Consider the following 21,223-nt stretch of genomic DNA (forward strand, 5'->3'; position numbering starts at 1 on the left):
CCTGATTTCTCAAAATGACCCAAAATCACTTGAGATGATAGCACGTTCTCTCTTTTGGTTGGCATTCAAACATTGGGGACCCACTTTGCTGAGAGTTTCTGCATGTCCAGATGTTAGTGGATAATGACCCCAATTCATTCCCTGGATATCCCCAGAGTCTTTGCAATGTTTTTTGGCTGGTATTCATCTATCATTAAGGAACATTGCATGCACTGCATAAAGGTTTTCAGATGTGATCACTGTGGAAGGTCTTCCTGACCTGGGGCATCTACTGTCTCAGAATGTCCAGTTTTAAACTTGCCACCCATCTGGTAACTGTTGGATATGCTGGGGCACAGTCCCCTTCTCACACAAAGTTGAATCTCAGTTGCGGACTTTTCTTGCAGCACGAAAAACTTGATGACAGCCTGTACTTCTATGTCCTCAAATTTCTTCAAAACCTCTGACATATTTTCTTATATATCCTAAAAGAAGCAAGAACAAATTATTACAATTTGATGAAATATGGGGTTAAAGGGTTTTAATATATGTTCTTTCTTGTGGTTATATCAGTTGCTTTAATATTTTTGTTCTAGATATTTATCAGAACTTTAAATGAATTGCTACATTTCTAATTTTATATGGTTTCTTTTCCTGAAATACATTAATGTCAATGGTGCATAGCACATGGGAACACTATTGCACTTACTTATCACTTAGTACTCAATTTACATTAAAAAAAAGTTCTCCACTAATATTAATTCAGATATATTATTTCATTTCTTTGTACGTAGAAGAGAGATGGAATACTACATACTAGGACAGTAGCAGAGGAGTTAACCTCCACATACGAGTAAGTCTATTTAAGAATATTTAGAAAAAATTTTTATTAAAATGTTTATTTTTTTTAATAGAAACTAGAAAAAAAGAATAATTCTTTTTTTTTTAAAAAAAATAACTAAAAATAAGGAATGATTCTAATTTTTTTGAATAAAAAAGTATGGAAGTGATCTGTGATCACAACCAGAAGAAGAATCTGTGCCTGACTCAGCCATATTGTAATAGTAATAAAGAAAAAAAACTAAACGAAAATAGCATGTTAATGGTTCTACATCATCAACTCTGATGCTTCTAGATGCTCTCTTCTTTTTATGAGTCTTATACTTTTCCCCTTTACTGCTTTGAAATACAAGCACTCTCCGATGAAAGATAATTTGCTAATTAAAATGAATTAATATCTTGTGCCAAAATTATCCCATTTAATTCCAGCTTTCTGTGTAATTGGATGTTATATTGCCATCTTTAGAATGATATTAACACTCACAGTCATTATTATATTTCAACATATGAGAAATTAATAATTATGATTTAAGCTTCATTTTCTGTGAACAAAAATATCTTGTGATTTCAGCACCTTGCGACATGCCTAAGATATTTTGTAGCCATAGCTACAGGCCTGGATAAGAAATTTGTTTGAGAACTTGTTACCTTTGCAGAATGGCATCATTCAGCATAAAATACAATTTCGCTTCATTTCAAATAATTATACCTAACTTTTTGTTTCTAAATTTTGTCACATCTCTCCTACTGTTTTATTTTTTTCAATCATTATAATTGCTGAGCTGTTCAGTTATTTAAAAAAATTCTGTCAGCTTTGCCATTGTTATTATTTATCAATTTTCATCTCAGTAAAGAGATTGTTTTTTACTCCTAGTGTTTAGTATTTACACAAGAGTTCATTCTGATTAGTGCAACAACTTTTTAACTCTATTTCTTTTAGAATCTATAAAATTATTGACTCGAGACCAAATACAAAAATATACACATTTAATGAAATTGAAACACTATATACATTATATAGTGTTTCAATTTTTAGTCATATAAAATTATATGACTAAAAATTATCTGGATCCAAGGCTTTCTAAAATAAATCTACACTTTAGATATCTTCTTATCTTAAAAGAATACAATCATTCTCTCTCACTCTTTCTATAACTGTTTCCTTAACATATATTTAATCATGTCTACCCGACTAAACACCTTGTTTACATAACAAAATTTTCATCAGAGTCAGTTTTCTTGTTAGGCCCTTTCTTGAAAATATAGGACTAACTCTTCACTTCCTTGGACTCCTTTTTTTTTAAATTCCTTATTTCACATATGATTTTTTTCAATCATTCCTCTTGTTTCACTGGAGTATGAATATTCTTACCTCTCGCAGTTCAATTCGACACACAAATTGCTAATTTTTGTACTAGAGAAAGGCAGTTTCTGTTACTAATTCATGAACCACATATCAAAGTGGAGCTCTTCATGTTAAGCCATTTTACAGTTGCAGATTTTACTAATTCCAATGGTTTTCCAATAGAATAATAAAATAGATCTTTAAGACAAAAGACAAAACTTTTTATTCAGCGTTTCCTTGAACATTGAATTAGAACGTCAACTTCACTATAGTCTTTTATTTACTTGTTGATAGTCTCATATCTTCCAGTTTTAAGATTCCTTTTCAGAATCTTCTATTAATATTCTCCCGACTGTCATGTTTCTTAAAAGACTTCCTAAGAAAAAAAATTTTTTTTTTTTACCACCATGTTGCATGCCTCTGTTATCAGTTGTCCCTTCACCAATCAGTCACCTCGGCAAGCAATAAGTTGCATGGTAATGTCTGACACGTCTTCGTTAGTGTAATGAGAATGTCGCCACAAAGAACAAAAGATACGTCAACACTTAACAAATATGAATTACAATAAAGAAGACTAGGGTCAAAGCTGTATAACTGAGAGGAGACCTCCACATAGCCTTTAAAGGAATGCGGAGAACCGACCAGGGCTTCTGACCTAATGTCCAATCCTCACCTTCTCGTGGTGCACCCTGTTGGGTATCTACTTTGATACTGAACGAACGAGGATGGGCTGGCAATTTGGGATTTAGCCGACCAAATTGTATTCTTATTGGTTAAACCAAAATAAAAAATGATGGTACAACATGACAAAATTTCATGCCGGCTGGGGCGTCGCCCAGTTAAACAAGGCCCCTGTTGTTTTCGCCAGGGAACCAGGGCGAACAGCGAAAAGTCAGCTACTGGAACAAATCTGAAAACAAACCCCAACTCAACATCACCAGAGTTAAAGATCGGTACTATCAATGTAAGAAGCCTGAATGGCAAAGAAATGGAGCTAGCTGAGGAATTAGATAAGTACCAGATCGATATAATAGGGGTGACTAAAACAAAAAAGACCAAAACTGGTGAGATCTTTCTGAGCAATAAATACAAAATGTTATATTCAGGCAATGACAATCAAGGAAAAGAAGGAGTAGCCATAGTATTCAACACAAAATACGAGGCTAATCTTCTTGAATGGCAGTCAGTCTCAAGTAGAGTAATGTGGGCAAATATGAGAATGGGGAACTGGACAATGAGACTTATTTGTGCCTATGGTCCCACAGAAGGTTCTACTAAGGTAGAAGTGGAGGAATTTTTTGAGGCTTTAGAAAAAGCAACTGACACAATGAAAAAGGAAAAGTTGGTCCTTGTTGGGGATCTAAATAGTAGAGTAGGAAATGATTGTGAGACATACAAAAATATTTTGGGAAAATTTGGAGAAAAGAGCAAAGCTAATAATAATGGCAAATATCTGTTGGATTTCTGCTCAGGACATGGACTGGTTATTACTAACACCATGTTCCAACATAAAAATGTGCACAAATTCACATGGAGAGAAGAGGCTAGGAATAAGAAAAGTCTCATTGGCTATGTTATTGTTGAGTGATGTTTTCTCCCTGGTACAGGACACCAGAGTGTACAGAGGATTTGAAATTGGAAGCGATCACTATTTAGTCTTGAGCAGGATAAAATTGAATTTCATATTGAAAAGAATAACATGTAAGAAAGTTTTAAAGCGAATAAAAGTTGAGCAGCTCTCAGATGTGAACTGTAGACTGAAATACAGAAATATTATTGAAAAGAAAATGAAAGAGTTTGAGAACAGGAATCAAACCTTGGAGATTCAGTGGCAAACTCTGAAGGAAACATTGATTGATTCTGCCAGAGAGGCATGTGGTGAGGTTGTGTGCGAGGATAAAAAAATCAGAACTCCCTGGTGGACACAGGGAGTTAAAGAGACAGTGAAGGAAAAGAAGAAAGCATATCAAAAGTTCCTGGCAAATAAGTCAGCTTTTACTCTTACAGAATACAGAGACAAATGTAAGAAAGCTAAACAGTGTGTAAAACTAGCTAAACAAAAGTCATGGGAGGACTTTGGCAAGAATATAGAAAATAAATATCAAGAAGGTGGCAAAATATTCTGGAGGTTGTTGAAGAAGCTTAGGAATGGAGGAAAGAGTGCTGTAAAAGGAATTAGAGATGATAAAGGTGAAATGAAAACAGGAGAAAAAGATATCCTTGAAGTATGGAGTAATTACTTTGAAAAACTGCTAAATGAAACAAGCAGTGATGACAGCACAGTGATAAAAAACACTGACCAGGCATGCAGTCAGGAATTCCATACTTGAAGTAGAAAAAGCCATCAAAGGCTTGAAATGTGGAAAGGCAGCAGGAGTAGATGATATTCGACCAGAAATGCTGAAGTATGGTGGTATAAGAGTCTTACAGTGGCTGCACTGCATAGTTCAGAAAGCCTGGACAGAGGGGCGAATTCCCGATGATTGGAGTAGAGCTCTCATAGTACCCATATATAAAAAGGGAAATAAAACTGAATGTGAGAATTACAGAGGTATTTCCCTACTGAGTGTTCCTGGCAAGATCTATGCAAGTATACTTGAGAAACGGTTGAGAAGAATTGTGGAAGAAAAGCTTGGTGAAGAACAAGCTGGATTCAGGCCAAATAGAGGCTGTCAGGATCAGATCTTCACTTTACGACAAATAGTCGAGAAAGCATGGGAATATAACAAAGATCTGTATTTAAGTTTTGTCGATTTGGAAAAGGCATATGACAAGGTGCCAAGAGAGAAGCTATTCAATACGCTGCAGTTATATGGTGTCAATGGGGCATTATATCAAGCAATACTTAGTCTTTATTTGAGTTGTGAGTCAGCAGTTAGAATTGAAGGAAGTACAGGAAGATGGTTTAATGTTAAATCTGGTGTGAGACAAGGATGTACATTATCCCCTCTGTTATTCATTATCTATATGGATCACATTATGAAGGAATGTGGTATTAAACCTGATATCAAAATTGGAGATGTTAATGTCAGCTGTTTGCTTTATGCGGATGATGTTATACTTCTAAATAAATCCGCTACAAGTCTGCAAGATTCTCTGACTAAATTGAATAGCTGTTGTAATAGATATGGTATGAAGGTCAGCAATAAAAAGACACAGACACTGAAAATAGGCAGAATCATTGAAAATGTCAACTGTGTTGTGAATGGAGAACCTGTGGAACAAGTAAAACATTTCAGCTACTTAAGCACAATTTTTACTGAAGATGGTAAACTAAATATAGAAATAGACAACAGAAACAGCAAAGCTGGTATCGTGGGAAGTCAATTGAATAAATTCATATGGAATAAGAAAGAAATTAGTCGGAACACTGAATTAGCTGTATACAAGACTGTGTTCGAACCAATTTTAACTTATGGATCTGAGAGCTGGGTCAGAAGTAAAACACTTGACCAAAGACTAGAGACCGCAGATATGAGAGTCCTGAGAAAGATTAGAGGCGTGAACAGATGGCATCAATGGCAATATCATATTAAAAATGAGGATATTAGGAAAGAACTTGACATTGTCAGCATCCAGGAATGCGTTAGCAGAGCTAATCTCAGATGGTATGGTCACTTAAATAGAATGGGAGAGGAAAGATTAGCAAAACAAGTGTTCTCTGTCAGGTTGGCAGGAAAACGACCCAGAGGAAGACCAAGATATAGGTGGATTGATACGGTACAAAGTGCCTTAGACGATAAAAATATAAGATCTGATAATGTTGGAGTCTTGACAAGTAACAGACTGATTTGGAGGAAAATTGTAGATAGGAAGTTAGTAATGATGTAATTTTTTCATGTAGTACTGTCATATCCTGTACACCCCTTGAGGGTACATGGCAGGAATTTGATGATGATGATGATGATAAAGAAGACTAAAGTTATTACATACTATCAGAATCTAGTAAGTACATCAATTTCAAATGGTTTACATTTCATTTTAACAATAATAATATCAATAATGGGCACATCACAAGTGCCAGTCATAGGTGTTATGAAAGCGAAACTAATAACATACTAACATGAACAATTGTAAAAGGTTCAGAATTTTAAATTATGATTCTTTTACACTACGAAATCAAAATCATATGATACATGTGGAGAAAGTTTGCTTTTGTGAATTGCAACTAAAAGTGAAAAACAGTTTTAAGTTATGGGGTAGAAAGTTTTTTCACTTCGTTGCCAAGAAATTACATTCTTAATTTCATTCTTTATCCAAGTGTGAGCAAACAAAGTTTGCATGTAAAGTATTTTCATGATTGGGCTACTTGTATATAGAGGCTAATGACTTCACATCAATTACCTTAATATCCCATAATGCAATGCACATATCCTTATGGACATGTATTATGGGAAGGGCTACCACCCAGACCAGTTTTGACCTTTACTGAGGTGAAAAAATAAAGGGGTGTTCATCATAGGCCTAGAGTATTTAGTATAAGGGTACAAGAGAGCTTGATAGTATTAGGAGGAGAAAGAAAAGAAAAATAGATAGTATGAGAGAGAGAAAAAATGGCCTCAGTTCTTTTATATCATCATATAGCCAAAGGCTATCAGTTTTCCTTTTTCACCAGTCTCATGCAGATGAACAACCAAAAGACAAATTGAACTAGAGTGCAAAAATGACTGATACTCAGGCGGTTAGCCTTATGTGAGTTAATTGCCTTGAGTTGGCCTTCTCTGCCTGGGATTGCTCTCCAGTCATCCTTGCAATTGACCATTAAACCACATTGAACTAAGAGGATGGAATCATTTAAAAAATCTCTCATAGTGAAAATAGACAGAATTTTATCTCCCTCTGGTGAATATTGCATAATGTGGGTGGTCTACACCACCTAGCCAGAAATTTTATATCTCCTAGAATGCTTCTTTCTAAATACAAAAATCGTCTGACTGAACAATAAAATTTCCAAAATACAATATTATAAAGCACTTATATGTCATATTGCTGGTTTTCAAATCTGTGTTTCTTTCTAAACTTCCATAAATGGTATTTTAATTCATTAATTATAAAAATTAAAATTCTCTTCCCATTACTGACAAGTGGTGGGTACTGCAAAAAAAAAAAAAAAAAACCTGTTCTAAGTAATGGAATGCCCAAAACATTACATAATCTGTTCCAAATATGCAGGGCAAGAGGACAGTTGTATAATGAATGTTATTGTGATTGCAATCGGTAACAGATGTCACAGATTGGATCTCCGATGTTAAAGTACCTCCATTTGATGGTATTGACTGGAAAGCGGCCATATGCAGTTATCCGAGCAAGATCCTTACTGTTAGGGTATCCTTCGGACTTCAGTAAGTTATGAAACAAAGTGTTGTTGTCAGTACCTGCCTCTGAAAGTTCATGGCGAAAGATGTTCACGTCGAGGCAATAGTAACTCGCTCCCCGCAGTTAATAGCATGCCCTCCCCAACAGCCATTATACTTCAAAAAAAAACAAGTAGTTTTATTGTATCCCTGAATAAGGTATAGAGGCTTTTGCAGTCTGAGTAATATATTTCTCAACAAATAGTGCAATTACAGACAGTTGGAATAAAAACAGCACTAACTAATGAATCACATGTCCCTTCTCATAGAAACTATGCTGTATAGACACAAGCAAAACCATTTTTTCAATTACATGAAATAAGTGTTTGTTTTATTGCATTTGAAATTCTCGATGTCATTATGAAGGTTAGCAATAAAAAGACAAAGACAATGAAAATAGGCAGAATCATTGAAAATGTCAACTGTGTTGTGAATGGAGAACCTGTAGAACAAGTAAAACATTTCAGCTACTTAGGCACGATTTTTACTGAAGATGGTAAATTAAATATAGAAATAGACAACAGAATCAGCAAAGCTGGTATGGTGGGAAGTCAATTGAATAAATTCATATGGAATAAGAGAGAAATTAGTCGGAACACTAAATTAGCTGTATACAAGACAGTGTTCAAACCAGTTTTAACTTATGGATCTGAGAGCTGGGTCAGAAGTAAAACACTTGACCAAAGACTAGAGACCGCAGATATGAGAGTCCTGAGAAAGATTATAGGCGTGAACAGATGGCATCAATGGCAATATCATATTAAAAACGAGGATATTAGGAAAGAACTTGACATTGTCAGCATCCAGGAATGTGTTAGCAGAGCTAATCTGAGGTGGTATGGTCACTTAAACAGAATGGGCGAGGAAAGATTAGCAAAACAAGTGTTCTCTGCCAGATTGGCAGGAAAACAACCCAGAGAAAGACCAACATATATGTGGATTGATACGGTACAAAGTGCCTTAGACGATAGAAATATAAGATCTGATAATGTTGGAGTCTTGACAAGTATCAGACTGATTTGGAGGAAAATTGTAGATAGGAAGTTAGTAATGATGTAATTTTTTTCATGTAGTACTATCATATCCTGTACACCCCTTGAGGGTACATGGCAGGAATTCGATGATAATGTCATTATGACAGATCACAAAGACTAACTTCAAATAAAATTCTACCACAAATTGAAACATGCCATATAATGCATTTGTGAGTTCGTCTGCTAGCTCAAATGAAACAAACAGCAATAAAAATCAACCAAGGGTTGAAACTTTGTAAACTGTTTCCCAGTTTTTTGCAGTTGCTTTCCATTATTTCAATTTCGTGCCTATCGTTCTTGATTTGGAAGCTAGTTATTTTCTTTTCATGTAGATGATAATCATACTGAGAAAACTAAATCAGTGAACTTTATTATTTTTTTTTTTAATTGTATCTCTTGCTTCCCTTTATTAGCATGGGATGGTTCTTCATAGTCCATAAACTCTTCTCAGGCTGAAGAGTCTTCATTTGATGATCTGCAACCTTCTCCTTCTTTACATTTTTTTATTATTTCTTCTTTTAGATTTAGTTCCTTTTTATAATGGCTCTTAATTTTTGTTTTTGTTTATTCTCATTTTTTTTTATTAATTCATCTTTTCTTTTTGATGATCTTGTCTGCATATTAAGTTCTTTCAGTTTTCTTATTTGATTTTCTGTTTCGTCTCAGGTTTGGCCTTGTAAAACAGTTTCATGTGTTTACATTTCATCTTGTATTTGTTCAGTTGTTATACCAGGTTTATTATTGGTAATTTCAACCGATGTTCCATCCATATTTGACTGGGGAAGTGATTCCTGTAGTTCTGGAATTTTGGGGCTGATTTGGGCACACATTTTTTTGTGATTTTACCAATTATAGTTTGTTTAAAAGTGCTGATTTTACTAGACTGAATTGGAAGATCTGGGAATCTTTTTTATGTCTCTACTGGTGCTCCTACTCTTTTCACAAAAGTTCTGAAAGGACAGGTGTTAACATGGGGTTCAGAACTTTTGCATTAATGGTGGGGTTTGAGACACTGATTAGTGATATGTCTGATCTCTGTACAGTTGAAACATTTAACTTTGAAGCAGTTGGCACCCAAGTGATTGTATGAACCACAATGCAGGCACTGCCTCTGTACGCTGGGATAGTTTATCACAACTGGAGTTGTTACTGATGTTGACAAAATTTGGTAGTGTCTTCACATCTGTTGTGAAGGTGACCTCACCAGAAAACCAGTTTGGATCATCTGCTATACCCTTTTGTATGTTACTGATTTTATCCCATTTCGAAAATTTCATTACTCCATTGGAAATCTTTTGATTTTTATCTGTTTTAACCTGGTTCCTCACCATTACAGGAATTACTGTGCTATCTTCGAATGTAAAATGCTATAATAGTTTATCCCTTGTTTCCACATCTTTCATTACATTTAAACATTTCTCTCTGCCATACAGCATGAAAGAATAAATCTTATTAGCCCTACCTATCTCTTTTAAAACCTTAGTACCTGTTTTGCTTCTTCACAGCCTGGAATTTCAATTCCCAGAGTTCTAGTTTGCTAGTTTGGAGAAATTGATACCATTATTTCATGGGGGGAGAAAAAACTCTGTGTTTGAATGTAAGAGGAAAAAAAAAACTTTCAGTTTTAAGGCTGAAAATTAAATAATCCGTGATATAGAAACAGTTCTACGCCACCAGCAAATGCTATATTTGAACTACTATAAAATGGTAGCCGTGATGCTGCCCAAATTAATCTGATCCTATAATGCAGAAATTAACTGCACCACCAGCAATTTTCATATTTAATTAAAAAAGCCAGTGCTAGTGGGTGACGAATCCACCACTAGCATCAGTAAAATAAAATCAAAATGAAAAACAAAGGAAAGAAAACCAAAGTACTTACTTGCCAAAATGCAAGATGTTATCAGGTTTAATGTGGGAGCCAGACCCAGAAATGATACCAAGTGACAAAATAATCTGAATTAGAGATAGATGTTAAAAAAATTTTCACCATCTATCTTGGTTTATATGTAAATTAAAGATGTCCAGAAATTATATTCTTGGTTTCGTCGTTTAGCCCAGTTATGATGATACTTTGCGTCCATACTTTGCTCACACTTGGATAAACTTGAAGTTTTCTGTGTTCGTGCCTGTTTTCATAGTTTTGATCTTTTTGTTACTGATTTTCATGCCAAATGTGTTACAGATGTTCTTCAGTTTTTAGAGAATTCTAGGGACTTGCACTGGATATATTTATGAGAACATCTGTATAAAGCAAAGATTGAAGTTTGATTGATATCTCCGATTCTAACATCAGGTTTAATGTGACTTTCTTTCATAATGTGAATCACATAGATGATGAAGAAGAGTGTACAATGTATGCACCTTTGTCTTGCATCTATGATTTACATCAAATCATGTCTTCCTGTGTTACTTTCAATTCTAACTGCTGACTTATGACTTAAAATATAAACTATGTGTTCCCAGTATAATGTTCCATTTACCTTATATGAGGTGTGGCTATTAAATAATGAGATAAGGTGTGCTGTGAATTGTGTACTCGTAGCAGTGGGAGGTGCTTGTGGCGTGAATGACTTTGAAGGTTCTAGAAGATAAAGCATTGAGATGAGCATTGTTTGCTGTCACTCTTAGTTAGTCTGTAGGCAGTTATAAAAGAAACACTTGTGAAGTCACTTTGCCAGAATAATGTCTAACATTAAACTCGATCAGCGCATTAATCTCAAATTCCCTGTGAAATTGAAGAAATCTTCAATCGAGTGTTTGAAACTGTTGCAGGAGGTATACGGTGATAATGTAATGTCACATGCACGAATGTTTGAATGGCACAAACGTCTTGCTGAAGGTCGAGAAAATGCTGAAGATGACGAACAATTGGCTCACCCTATCACAGCAACAACTGAACAAAACGTTGCCAAAATTAAAGAAATTGTCTGCAATGATCGCCGATTAAGCATTTGGATGATAGCAAACATGGTGCACATTGATACGACAAATTTTGCATGAGCAATTGAACATGAACAAAGTTTGCACCAAAAAGGTTCCCAAAAACTTGTGTCAGGAGCAGAAAGACGTCCAGAAACAAATTTGCACTGACATCATGGAATGACTGACAGCAGAGCCAGACTTTCAGGAGAAGATCATCACATGTGATAAGACATGGATTTTCCAGTACAATCCAGAAACAAAGAGACAATTGATGCACTGGAAAATTCCCACGTCACTGAGAAAGAAAAAAGCAAGAATGAGCAAGTCAAAACTAAAGGCAATGCTGATTGTTTTTTTTTTTTTTTATATATATATATATATATATATCAGTGCCATGGTAATGGTTGGAGAATGGGTACCAGAGGGTCAGATAGTTAACCAACATTATTACTTTGAGGTTCTGGCCATGCTGAGAGAACGAGTGAGGAAGAAGAGACCTGATCTGTGGAAGAACAACGCTTGGATTTGCCATCAGGACAATGCTCCAGCCCACAGTTCACTGTCTGTAAAGCAGTATCTGGGTAATAAGAAGATCCCAGTCTTGTACCATCCACCTTACTCCATGTGACTTTTACCTTTTTCCAAAGTTGAAATTCGCATTGAAGGGCACCCATTTTCAGTCAGTGGATGAGGTGAAGGAGAAAATGGCAGTGCTACTGAAGCAGATAACACCTGATGACTTGCAGCACTGCTTCCAACAATGGAAAATTTGTATGCAACAGTGTATAGATAGAGGAGGGGAGCATGTTGAAGGGGATAACAATTAAGTTGTACAATTGTAATAATAACCATATTTTTACAATTATAGTGTTTTGAAATGCTTTTCTCTAGGCACCTTTTTATATGCCCTTTCCAGATCTACAAAACTTAAATAGAGATCTATGTCATAACTATCGAGTCATCCCATAAGTATGGAATCTCACATGTACCACAGTAAAAATTAAATTTATTATGCAGATATTTCATCTTATATATTGTAAGATATCATCAGTACAAACAGTGAATAGCAATAAGGAATTGAATAAACAGAACAGCTCATGCATTAAATTGTAACCCATCTATGTATACGGTGGTATTGTTATATCTTTAATTTATATTGTATCCTACTTATTGACTATGCCATTAAGTTACGAGTGTAATTATGCGAGATTCTTAAACTGTAATAAAATAAATGTTATTCCTCTTTACATCTAACCAATAATCTTGTGTCATTTGTGGCTTAACTTATAAATTAACATAAATTTAACTCCTTTACCCTTGGCTGGTTAGATACTTCCAGGTTCATGTTTTTTGGGACTAGTGCATTGGCATTCAGTAAGGCTATGTTGTTGTACAAAATTAATGAATCTTTTTAAAAATTTCACAATTTTAATTAAACTATAAGCATATGTAAAAGAAGTAATTACAGTAATCCCTCGATTAGTGCGCCTAATGTGTTCTTTAAAACAGGCGCATTAATCGAAAATGCATTAGTCAAATATAATAACCTATGGCAAAAAGTATGATTCTTTCCTCAAATTTCTTTTTTGAACCTTAATTTTTTTATAAAATAATTAAGGTATATCTCAGGGCCTAGTTAAAGGAAAACCATGAAGCTGAAAGACAATAAAACATATTCAGAATATAAATTTTATCATTCTATTTCTTAACAAAGAATTGAGCTAACATAGTTTGGTGGGAATTTTTTCTTTTTTTTCATACAACCGACGGTATGGCCCTATTGCCTCTTCTACTCTTATGCAAATTTTACTGCTTCTCTCTTCATGAGGGTCAGCATCTAAGCATTGCTGCTTAAAAGCTTTGATTGTACGAAAAAATATTTTCAAATTGTTTCTGTGAAATCTCTTGGCTGACTCAGTGGTTAAATTTTCTTTATATTTTTCGGGATCTTCCCACTGTGCATCTAAATTTAGCAGGTCGGAATCAGTCAATTCTTCAGAATGAGATTTAATTAACTCTTGGGCGTTATCATTGAAGGGGAGAAAGAAATGAAGGATGTACGAATTGGTCGCCAATACACGAAAGCACGTGCTTTATGGATAAAATTTCCCAACTGTTATACAAGCAAAATAGTTACCACTTTAAAAGCTACAATGATCATAAAAGAGAAGTTAATTTTCTGACATGTAATAATAAATAACTTATCCCAGAAGACAGATTGATTACCTATTATTGGAATGGATTCTCCTTCTTGTGACATGCACAGAAGTGTCTAAGGTTCTCAAATCTGTGAGCGTACTATAGCAGACGACATAAATTTTGGCAGTAAAAATTTGGAACATAGTATACACAGTGTACATGGAAGTAGTCTAGTATGCCATTAAAAATAACTTTGTAAAATGTTTTAAATCGGTAACTAAATTATTTCATTCTGGTGAGTGATTTTTTAAAATAGTTAGCCATAAAAATGTATAGATAGAAAATTTTTAAAATCTGTAACATTTATTTTTAAGATGAATATAGGCACACTAATCAAATTTTAGAGGCACATTAATTGAATTTGGGTATCAAAAAAAAAATGACGCACTAATCAGGGTGCACTAATCGAGGGATTACTGTACATTTAATTTTTTTTTACAATCTTTTGACTTTCGTCATAGGCACTTAATTGAAGGAGTCATAAACAATACTAATTCAATACTATAGAATAAAGAATGGGAACATATTAATCGAAATGTCCAAGTGCATCTCAAACTTCCTTTCATGTTCATGAAAGGAAGTTTGAGGAACTGAGGCCAGCCATCACGAGGATCATCTTCAATGCTCTCTCTCTCTCTCTCTTCCTAGGCAAAACTGTTTAGCCCATTCCTTCATGGTGGATTATAAAGGAGAAGCTTCCTCATAAATACCATTCTATTTCTGTTTCATAGCAATTGGAGAAAGCCCTTCTTTGGTTAAAAATTTTATCACAGCACAGTAATCATTTTTAACATTACAGCCACTTAGCATGCCAAGTGTTAGTCAAACGAGCACCTCCAACTGAATGACACAGGTAGAGAGTTGAAACTGGTACGATGGGAAGCTTAGTGTACCATCAATTGATGGTATGAATTGGCATGAATTTTGTATGTCAGGCCGGAAATTTTTGGAACCTACCTCATATACTCTTATTAGCATGCTCGATTCCCGAGATTCATTCACAGCACATGCTTGCGTTATACATGTATCATGCTGATATCACAGCTCTTGCATCAAATTTGAATAACACACAATTTACATATCTGAAATGTATTTTTCAACGATACTGATTTTTTTTTTTCTTCACAAGTAAAACTTGTAAAATCAAGCATGATATGTAAAACATTCATGTGAGATTTTACAGTATGTTCATGGGTTAAAAATAAATTAAAATAGATAATTAGTTAAAAATAAAATATATGAGATTACACATTTATTTAATTACTGTGGGATACTAAGGCAATTAATGTGGTCATTAATATATATATATATATATATATATATATATATATATATATATATATACACACACACACACACACAAGTACCTAGTTATGACGATGCTTCATGCACCAACTTTGCTTGCTTACATTTGGATAAAGGATTAAAAAAGAATGTCATTTCTTGACATATTTAATTTAAATGGCAAATACTTCATTTGAAGTATCAAGGGGACATCTATGGAAGTTAATTTTTGTTACCATTAAGAAAGGTGTGAGAGCTAGATTTTTCTCTCACAGAGCAGTGGTCAGTGCATTTAGTGTGAATGAGTTTAAGAGAAGGTCTGCTGGTTTGTGTGATGTATAGCCTCCTTCGATCAATTGTTGACTCCCTGACTGTCTCAGATAATAATTTCCCTACTGATGTTTCTATTAAAGTAAAATTTTAATGATTCACTGTCACAAGGGATTTAATTAGTATGATTCTAACGAACAAAATTTTTTGGAACAGTATACTGAATATATTTTTGCTATTTTTACTAGATAATTGCTGTGCGTAATTTATTTCTTATTTTGAATGTCGTTTTTTTTTCTAGTGATTTGGGAATGAGAGTAGGTAAGTGTGTTTTGGATTGAATATTCATATTCTTACATATCATAGATAGATAGATGAAATTATTTAGGTATTTTTAAGAAAGATCTTTATTTTCATATATGATAAAATATTCCAGTATATCATCATTCAAATTCCCTCAAGGGGTGTACAGGATAAGATAGTACTACATGAAAAATTTACATCATTACTAACTTTCTATCTACAATTTTTCTCCAAATCAGTCTGTTACCTGTCAAGACTCCAACATTATCAGATCTTATATTTCTACCTAGTCCGTGCAGTTAGCCTAGCGGCTGTGCACTTCACAACCATATGCCTGGGGAAGGAGTGTCCTAGGTTCGATTCCTGTCGGTGACGTGAGGAGCTGAAGGATCCTCCTCAGCCAAGTTAGCTGGTCTTGGGCGTGGACAGTAGGCTTTTTTCCCCAGTTTATCCATTTTCCCCTGGAGTTTTTCATCCTGCAAAGCAGGCAAACCAGCTTTGAGAACTCAACACTACAGGACAAAGGATACACCAGGGTGTAGGGCTGACCAACTTATCCTGTGAACGTTGTGAGGTCCGATGATTAATAAACTGTTCGACACTGCAAAGTAAAAGAGGGTAAAAGGAAGATGAGATGAGATATTTCTATCTTCTAAGGCACTTTTTATCCTATCAATCCACCTATATCTAGGTCTTCCTCTGAGTCTTTTTCCTGCCACCCTGGCAGAGAACACTTGTTTCGTTAATCTTTTCTCTCTCTCTCTCTCATTCTGTTTAAGTGACCATATCACCTGTAATTATTCTACTAACACATTCCTGAATGCTAATAATGTCAAGTTCTTTCCTAATATCCTCGTTTTTAATATTCTTTCTTTTAAGGTTACACGGTGAACAGCATTCGTATGTATGAATTTAGGGAAACAAAACACACGTGTTGAATTGATTATTTTACTTATTATTAGTAAAATCATCATCATCATCATATTCCTGCCATGTACCCTCAAGGGGTGTACAGGATATGATAGTACTACATGAAAGAAATTACATCATTATTAATTTCCTATCTACAATTTTCCTCCAAATCAGTCTGTTACTTGTCAAGACTCCAACATTATCAGATCTTATATTTCTATCGTCTAAGGCACTTTGTACCGTATCAATCCACCTATATCTTGGTCTTCCTCTGAGTTGTTTTGCTGCCAACCTGGCAGAGAACACTTGTGAATATGAATATGTAACACTTATAACATTCATAAATATGGATGCTGTTCACCATGTAACCTTAAAAGAAAGAATGTTAAAAATGAGGATTTTAGGAAAGAACTTGACATTGTTAGCATTCAGGAATGTGTTATGAATAATTACAGGTGATATGGTCACTTAAACAGAATGAGAGAGAAAGATTAGCAAAACAAGTGTTCTCTTCCAGGGTGGCAGGAAAAAGACCCAGAGGAAGACCAAGATATAGGTGGATTGATAGGGTAAAAAGTGCCTTAGAAGATAGAAATATTGACATTTCGACCCCTGTATTGAGGTCATCATCAGAAGGATACATGTGTATAGGAAACCAAGCTACATGCTCTTGCACTCTACAAAAGGTAAATTATCTACGCTGTTAATTTATTTTATTTATTTTTTTTTTATACTAGAGGTCAGGCTAAGAAAAAGATCAATTAGCAGCGTAGATTTAATTTACCTTTATAGAGTGCAAGAGCATGTAGCTTGGTTTCCTGTACATGTGTATCTTTCTGATGATAATCTCAATACAGGGGTCAAAATGTCAAGCATTATTTTACTAATAATAAGTAAAATAATCATTTGAACACGTGTGTTTTGTGTCCCTAAATTTGTAAATACGAATGCTGATTACCATGTAACCTTAAAAGAAAAAGTCATCATAATCCATGGAGATTTGACCCACAATCAGTGCAGCCTCCACGGTAAGCTAAAGATACTCGTTTCCATGTTAATTAATCGACTAGCCTTTTTGAAACAATGTAGAAACAGCAACTTGATACCCAACTGCATTAAACTAAAGAAGAAGTTTACATCAGCTAAAGCTCTCCATATCTATGCCTGGTTGGAAAAAGTGTTATTAAGGAAACAGATCCACGAGGCACAAAAAAGCTTAGCATCTACCCAAGCCAAAGTTTTACAACTAAAATTAGAGCTATCCAGCTACGTTAATCCTGAAATTTGGGATATTTTAGACAGGATTACAGACGACTCGGCCAAGCACCTATTTCTCAAAAACAAGGAAAAATTAATAATGAAGTTTCTAGCGCTAAAACAACATGAAAGCACAAGACAATCGGGATGCCATAACAAAAGAAGCAACCCACAAACAAAGTTAGGAGCAACCAACCACCATTGGACCATGGCCTGGTGATCAACAAATCAAACTACAATCTCACCCAAGGTGAACTCTCGCTGCTGGAGAAAGGTCTAAACTATGCCATTGCACCGAGGTCAGTAAACAAACTTGATATCATTTATCATATCGAGAAAGTTTTAAGATCCCTCCCTGCCAATCTAGCTGACAAAATACATATGGAAACATCTTGTGTACTAAATTCAAACAAAACTAAACAGCAACCTAAACAAAACAGAACAACTGGCCCTCAAATCCCTAAAAAAAAATAACCAGGACATTATAATCACAAAAGCAGATAAAGGGAATGCCACTGTTGTTTTAGATTGGACAACTTACATAGAAAAATGAACCATTTGGTATCGGACCACAACACCTACCAAATGGTAAACTGCAAATGGCAAACTACAAATCCATGAAACGCATCACAAAGAAAACAACTGAATTAATTCATTCCATTAACACATGGCCAGAAGAAACAACTATAAAACTAATACGTCATTATGCCCGCGTGCCCAGAATTTATGGCCTGCCAAAATACACGAAACAGACACACCAGTACGTTCAATTGTTGAAGGAATTGACAGCCCAAATTACCACTTAGCCAAAAAATTAGTGGCTACACTCAAGGAATTGGGGTCATTCCCCTTCCTACATAAAAAATACACAACATTTCATAAACAAAATTAAAAACATTACACTCAACAACCAAGATTTATTAGTCAGCTTTGACATAACTTCCCTTTTCACCAATATCCCGATCAATGATACTATCTTACTCCTACAGAACATATTTCCACATGACATCACAGTCCTCTTTGCCCACGTACTGTGCTCCAGATATTTTGTGTGGCAAAACAATTTTTACCTTCAAAAAGAGGGTACAGCCATGGGCTCACCACTTTCCCCCCTAATAGCTAACTTTTATATGGAAAACCTCGAGTAACGAGCTCTAGAGTCAGCATGCCTAAAGCCCAAAATCTGGCTCAGATACGTCAATGATATTTTTGCCATTTGTCCCCACGGTCGCAAAGCACTAAAGACATTCCTTAGCCACCTGAACGAACAACACAAATGTATCCAATTCACCATTGAAACTAGAAAAAAACAACTCTCTTCCGTTTCTAGACACACTCGTCATGTCTTCCCTCGGGCTGTCTCTCCTCTCAGTCTACTGCAAACCTACCCATACTGGCCAGTACATACACAAAAATTCTTATCACCACCCAACACAAAAACTAGGGGTCATAAGCACCCTTAAACACACAGCTCGAACTATTTGTTCAAATGAACAAGCTCTAAACCAGGAATATGAGATCATCAACCATACATTTATAAAAAATGGATACAGTAAAAAACTATTCACAAGATCCTCCACAGATATACCACTAAAATCAAAAAAAGATTTCAAGAATGCTATTGCCATACCTTATGTTAGAAGCATTTCCAAAAAAATAGATAGAACACTAACACAAATACAACATCAAAACCACCTTTAAACTGCCGACAAAATTATGACACCTACTCAGTTCTTCCAAAGATCCTCTTCCACACCTAGCCCACTCAGGGGTATACAAAATACAATGCACATGTAATCTACCATACATAGGGGGAAGGACAAGCACAAACAACACATTAAATACCTCAATTTTGCAAAAATTAGTCTTTCTGACCACGCACTCCAAACATACCACAGAATTGTTTGGAAAGGTACCAATTTCCTACACTGCACCAAAACTTGGTTTGAGAGAAAATTTAAAGAAGCATGTGAAATGCTCAAACATAATCCAAATCTGAACAAAAATGATGGTCTAACCATTCCAAGAATGTGGAGGACCCATTTGCAACCTTTATAGCAACCAGAACAAGCCAAAAAGAAACATCTCAATACAAGAAGACTTGAAGTGTTTTTTTTTTTTTTTAATTTATTTTTATTTTATTTGTTATTTTTTTTTATCACTAGAGGTCAGCCTAAGAAATCAATTATCAGCATAGATTTAATTTACCTTTATAGAGTGCAAGAGCATGTAGCTTGGTTTCCTATACACATGCATCTTTCTGATGATGACCTCAATACAGGGATCGAAACGTCATGTTATTTTACTAATGATAAGTAAAATAATCATTTCAACACGTGAGTTTTGTGTCCCTAAATTCGTAAATATGAATCATTTTTAATATGATATTGTCATTGATGCCATCTGTTCATGCCTCTAATCTTTCTCAGGATTTTCATATCTCTGGTCTCTAGTCTTTGGTCAAGTGTTTTACTTCTGACCCAGCTCTCAGATCCATAAGTTAAAATTGGTTTGAACACTGCTTTGTATACAGCTAATTTTGTGTTTTGACTAATTTCTCTCTTATTCCATATAAATTTATTCAGTTGACTTCCTACTATACCAGCTTTGTTGATTCTGTTGTCTATTTCCATATTTAATTTACCATCTGCACTAAAAATCGTACCTAAGTAGCTGAAATGTTTTACTTGTTCTATAGGTTCTCCAGTCACAATGTAATTGATATTTTCAATGCTTCTGCCTATTTTCATTGTTATTGCTGATCTTCATACCATATCTATTACAACAGTTATTCAATTTAGTCAGGGAATTTTGCAGACTTGTAACAGATTTATTTAGAAGTATAGCATCATGTGCCTAAAGCATAGAGCTGAGATTAACATCTCCAATTTCGATATCAGGTTTAATATTACTTTCCTTCATAATGTGATCCATATAGATAATGAATAACAGAAGGGATAATGTACACTGGATTAACATTAAACCATATTCCTGTACTTCCTTCAATTTTAACTGCTGACTTACAACTCAAATAAAGACTAAGTATTGCCTAATACTTAGTCAAATAAAGACTAAGTAAGACCAAATAATAAAATTATTTAGGTATTTTAAAGAAAGATCTTTGTTTTCATATATGATAAAACATTCCAATATATGAAAGATGGAATTTATGCAGATCAATAATAAATATTGTTTCATGTAATTAAACATCAGGAGTCATGGCATAAAAAATGATGATGTCTGGAGCAATTACTTAAACAGTTTTGGGAAATATTTAAAAGAAATGCAATCAACAGTACGTATCAATGCTTCACATAGGAACCTCAAAACATGGAAAGGCAGCTGGAGTAGTCATATTCAAACAGAAATATGCAAATATGGAATAAAAGTTTGACATTGGCTACAATGAAGGATCAAAAGGCTTAGTCAGAAGTTTTGAATTGTGAATTATGAATGATTGAATTATGGCTCTTGTTAAAAAGAGAAATAAAACTCAGAAGTACAGAGGAATTTATCCACCG

The 21,223-nt window shown here is 34.7% G+C and overlaps 1 protein-coding gene across 2 annotated transcripts in view; it reads left to right on the top strand.

Moving 5' to 3' along the window:
* Positions 1-21,223, top strand: part of parvin (beta-parvin) — a 137,804-nt gene that overhangs the window by 67,756 nt on the left and 48,825 nt on the right. For both annotated transcript variants that reach the window (XM_090407975.1, XM_090407976.1), the window contains 2 exons: positions 774-832; positions 15,532-15,551. In XM_090407975.1, the coding sequence (XP_090264101.1) occupies positions 774-832; positions 15,532-15,551 (79 nt within the window). The remainder of the gene's footprint in view (positions 1-773; positions 833-15,531; positions 15,552-21,223) is intronic.

Source organism: Typopeltis vanoorti, chromosome 18, assembly GCF_054136105.1.
Source record: "Typopeltis vanoorti isolate ZY-2024b chromosome 18, IOZ_Tvanoo_1.0, whole genome shotgun sequence".
Taxonomy (NCBI): Eukaryota; Metazoa; Arthropoda; class Arachnida; order Uropygi; family Thelyphonidae; genus Typopeltis; species Typopeltis vanoorti.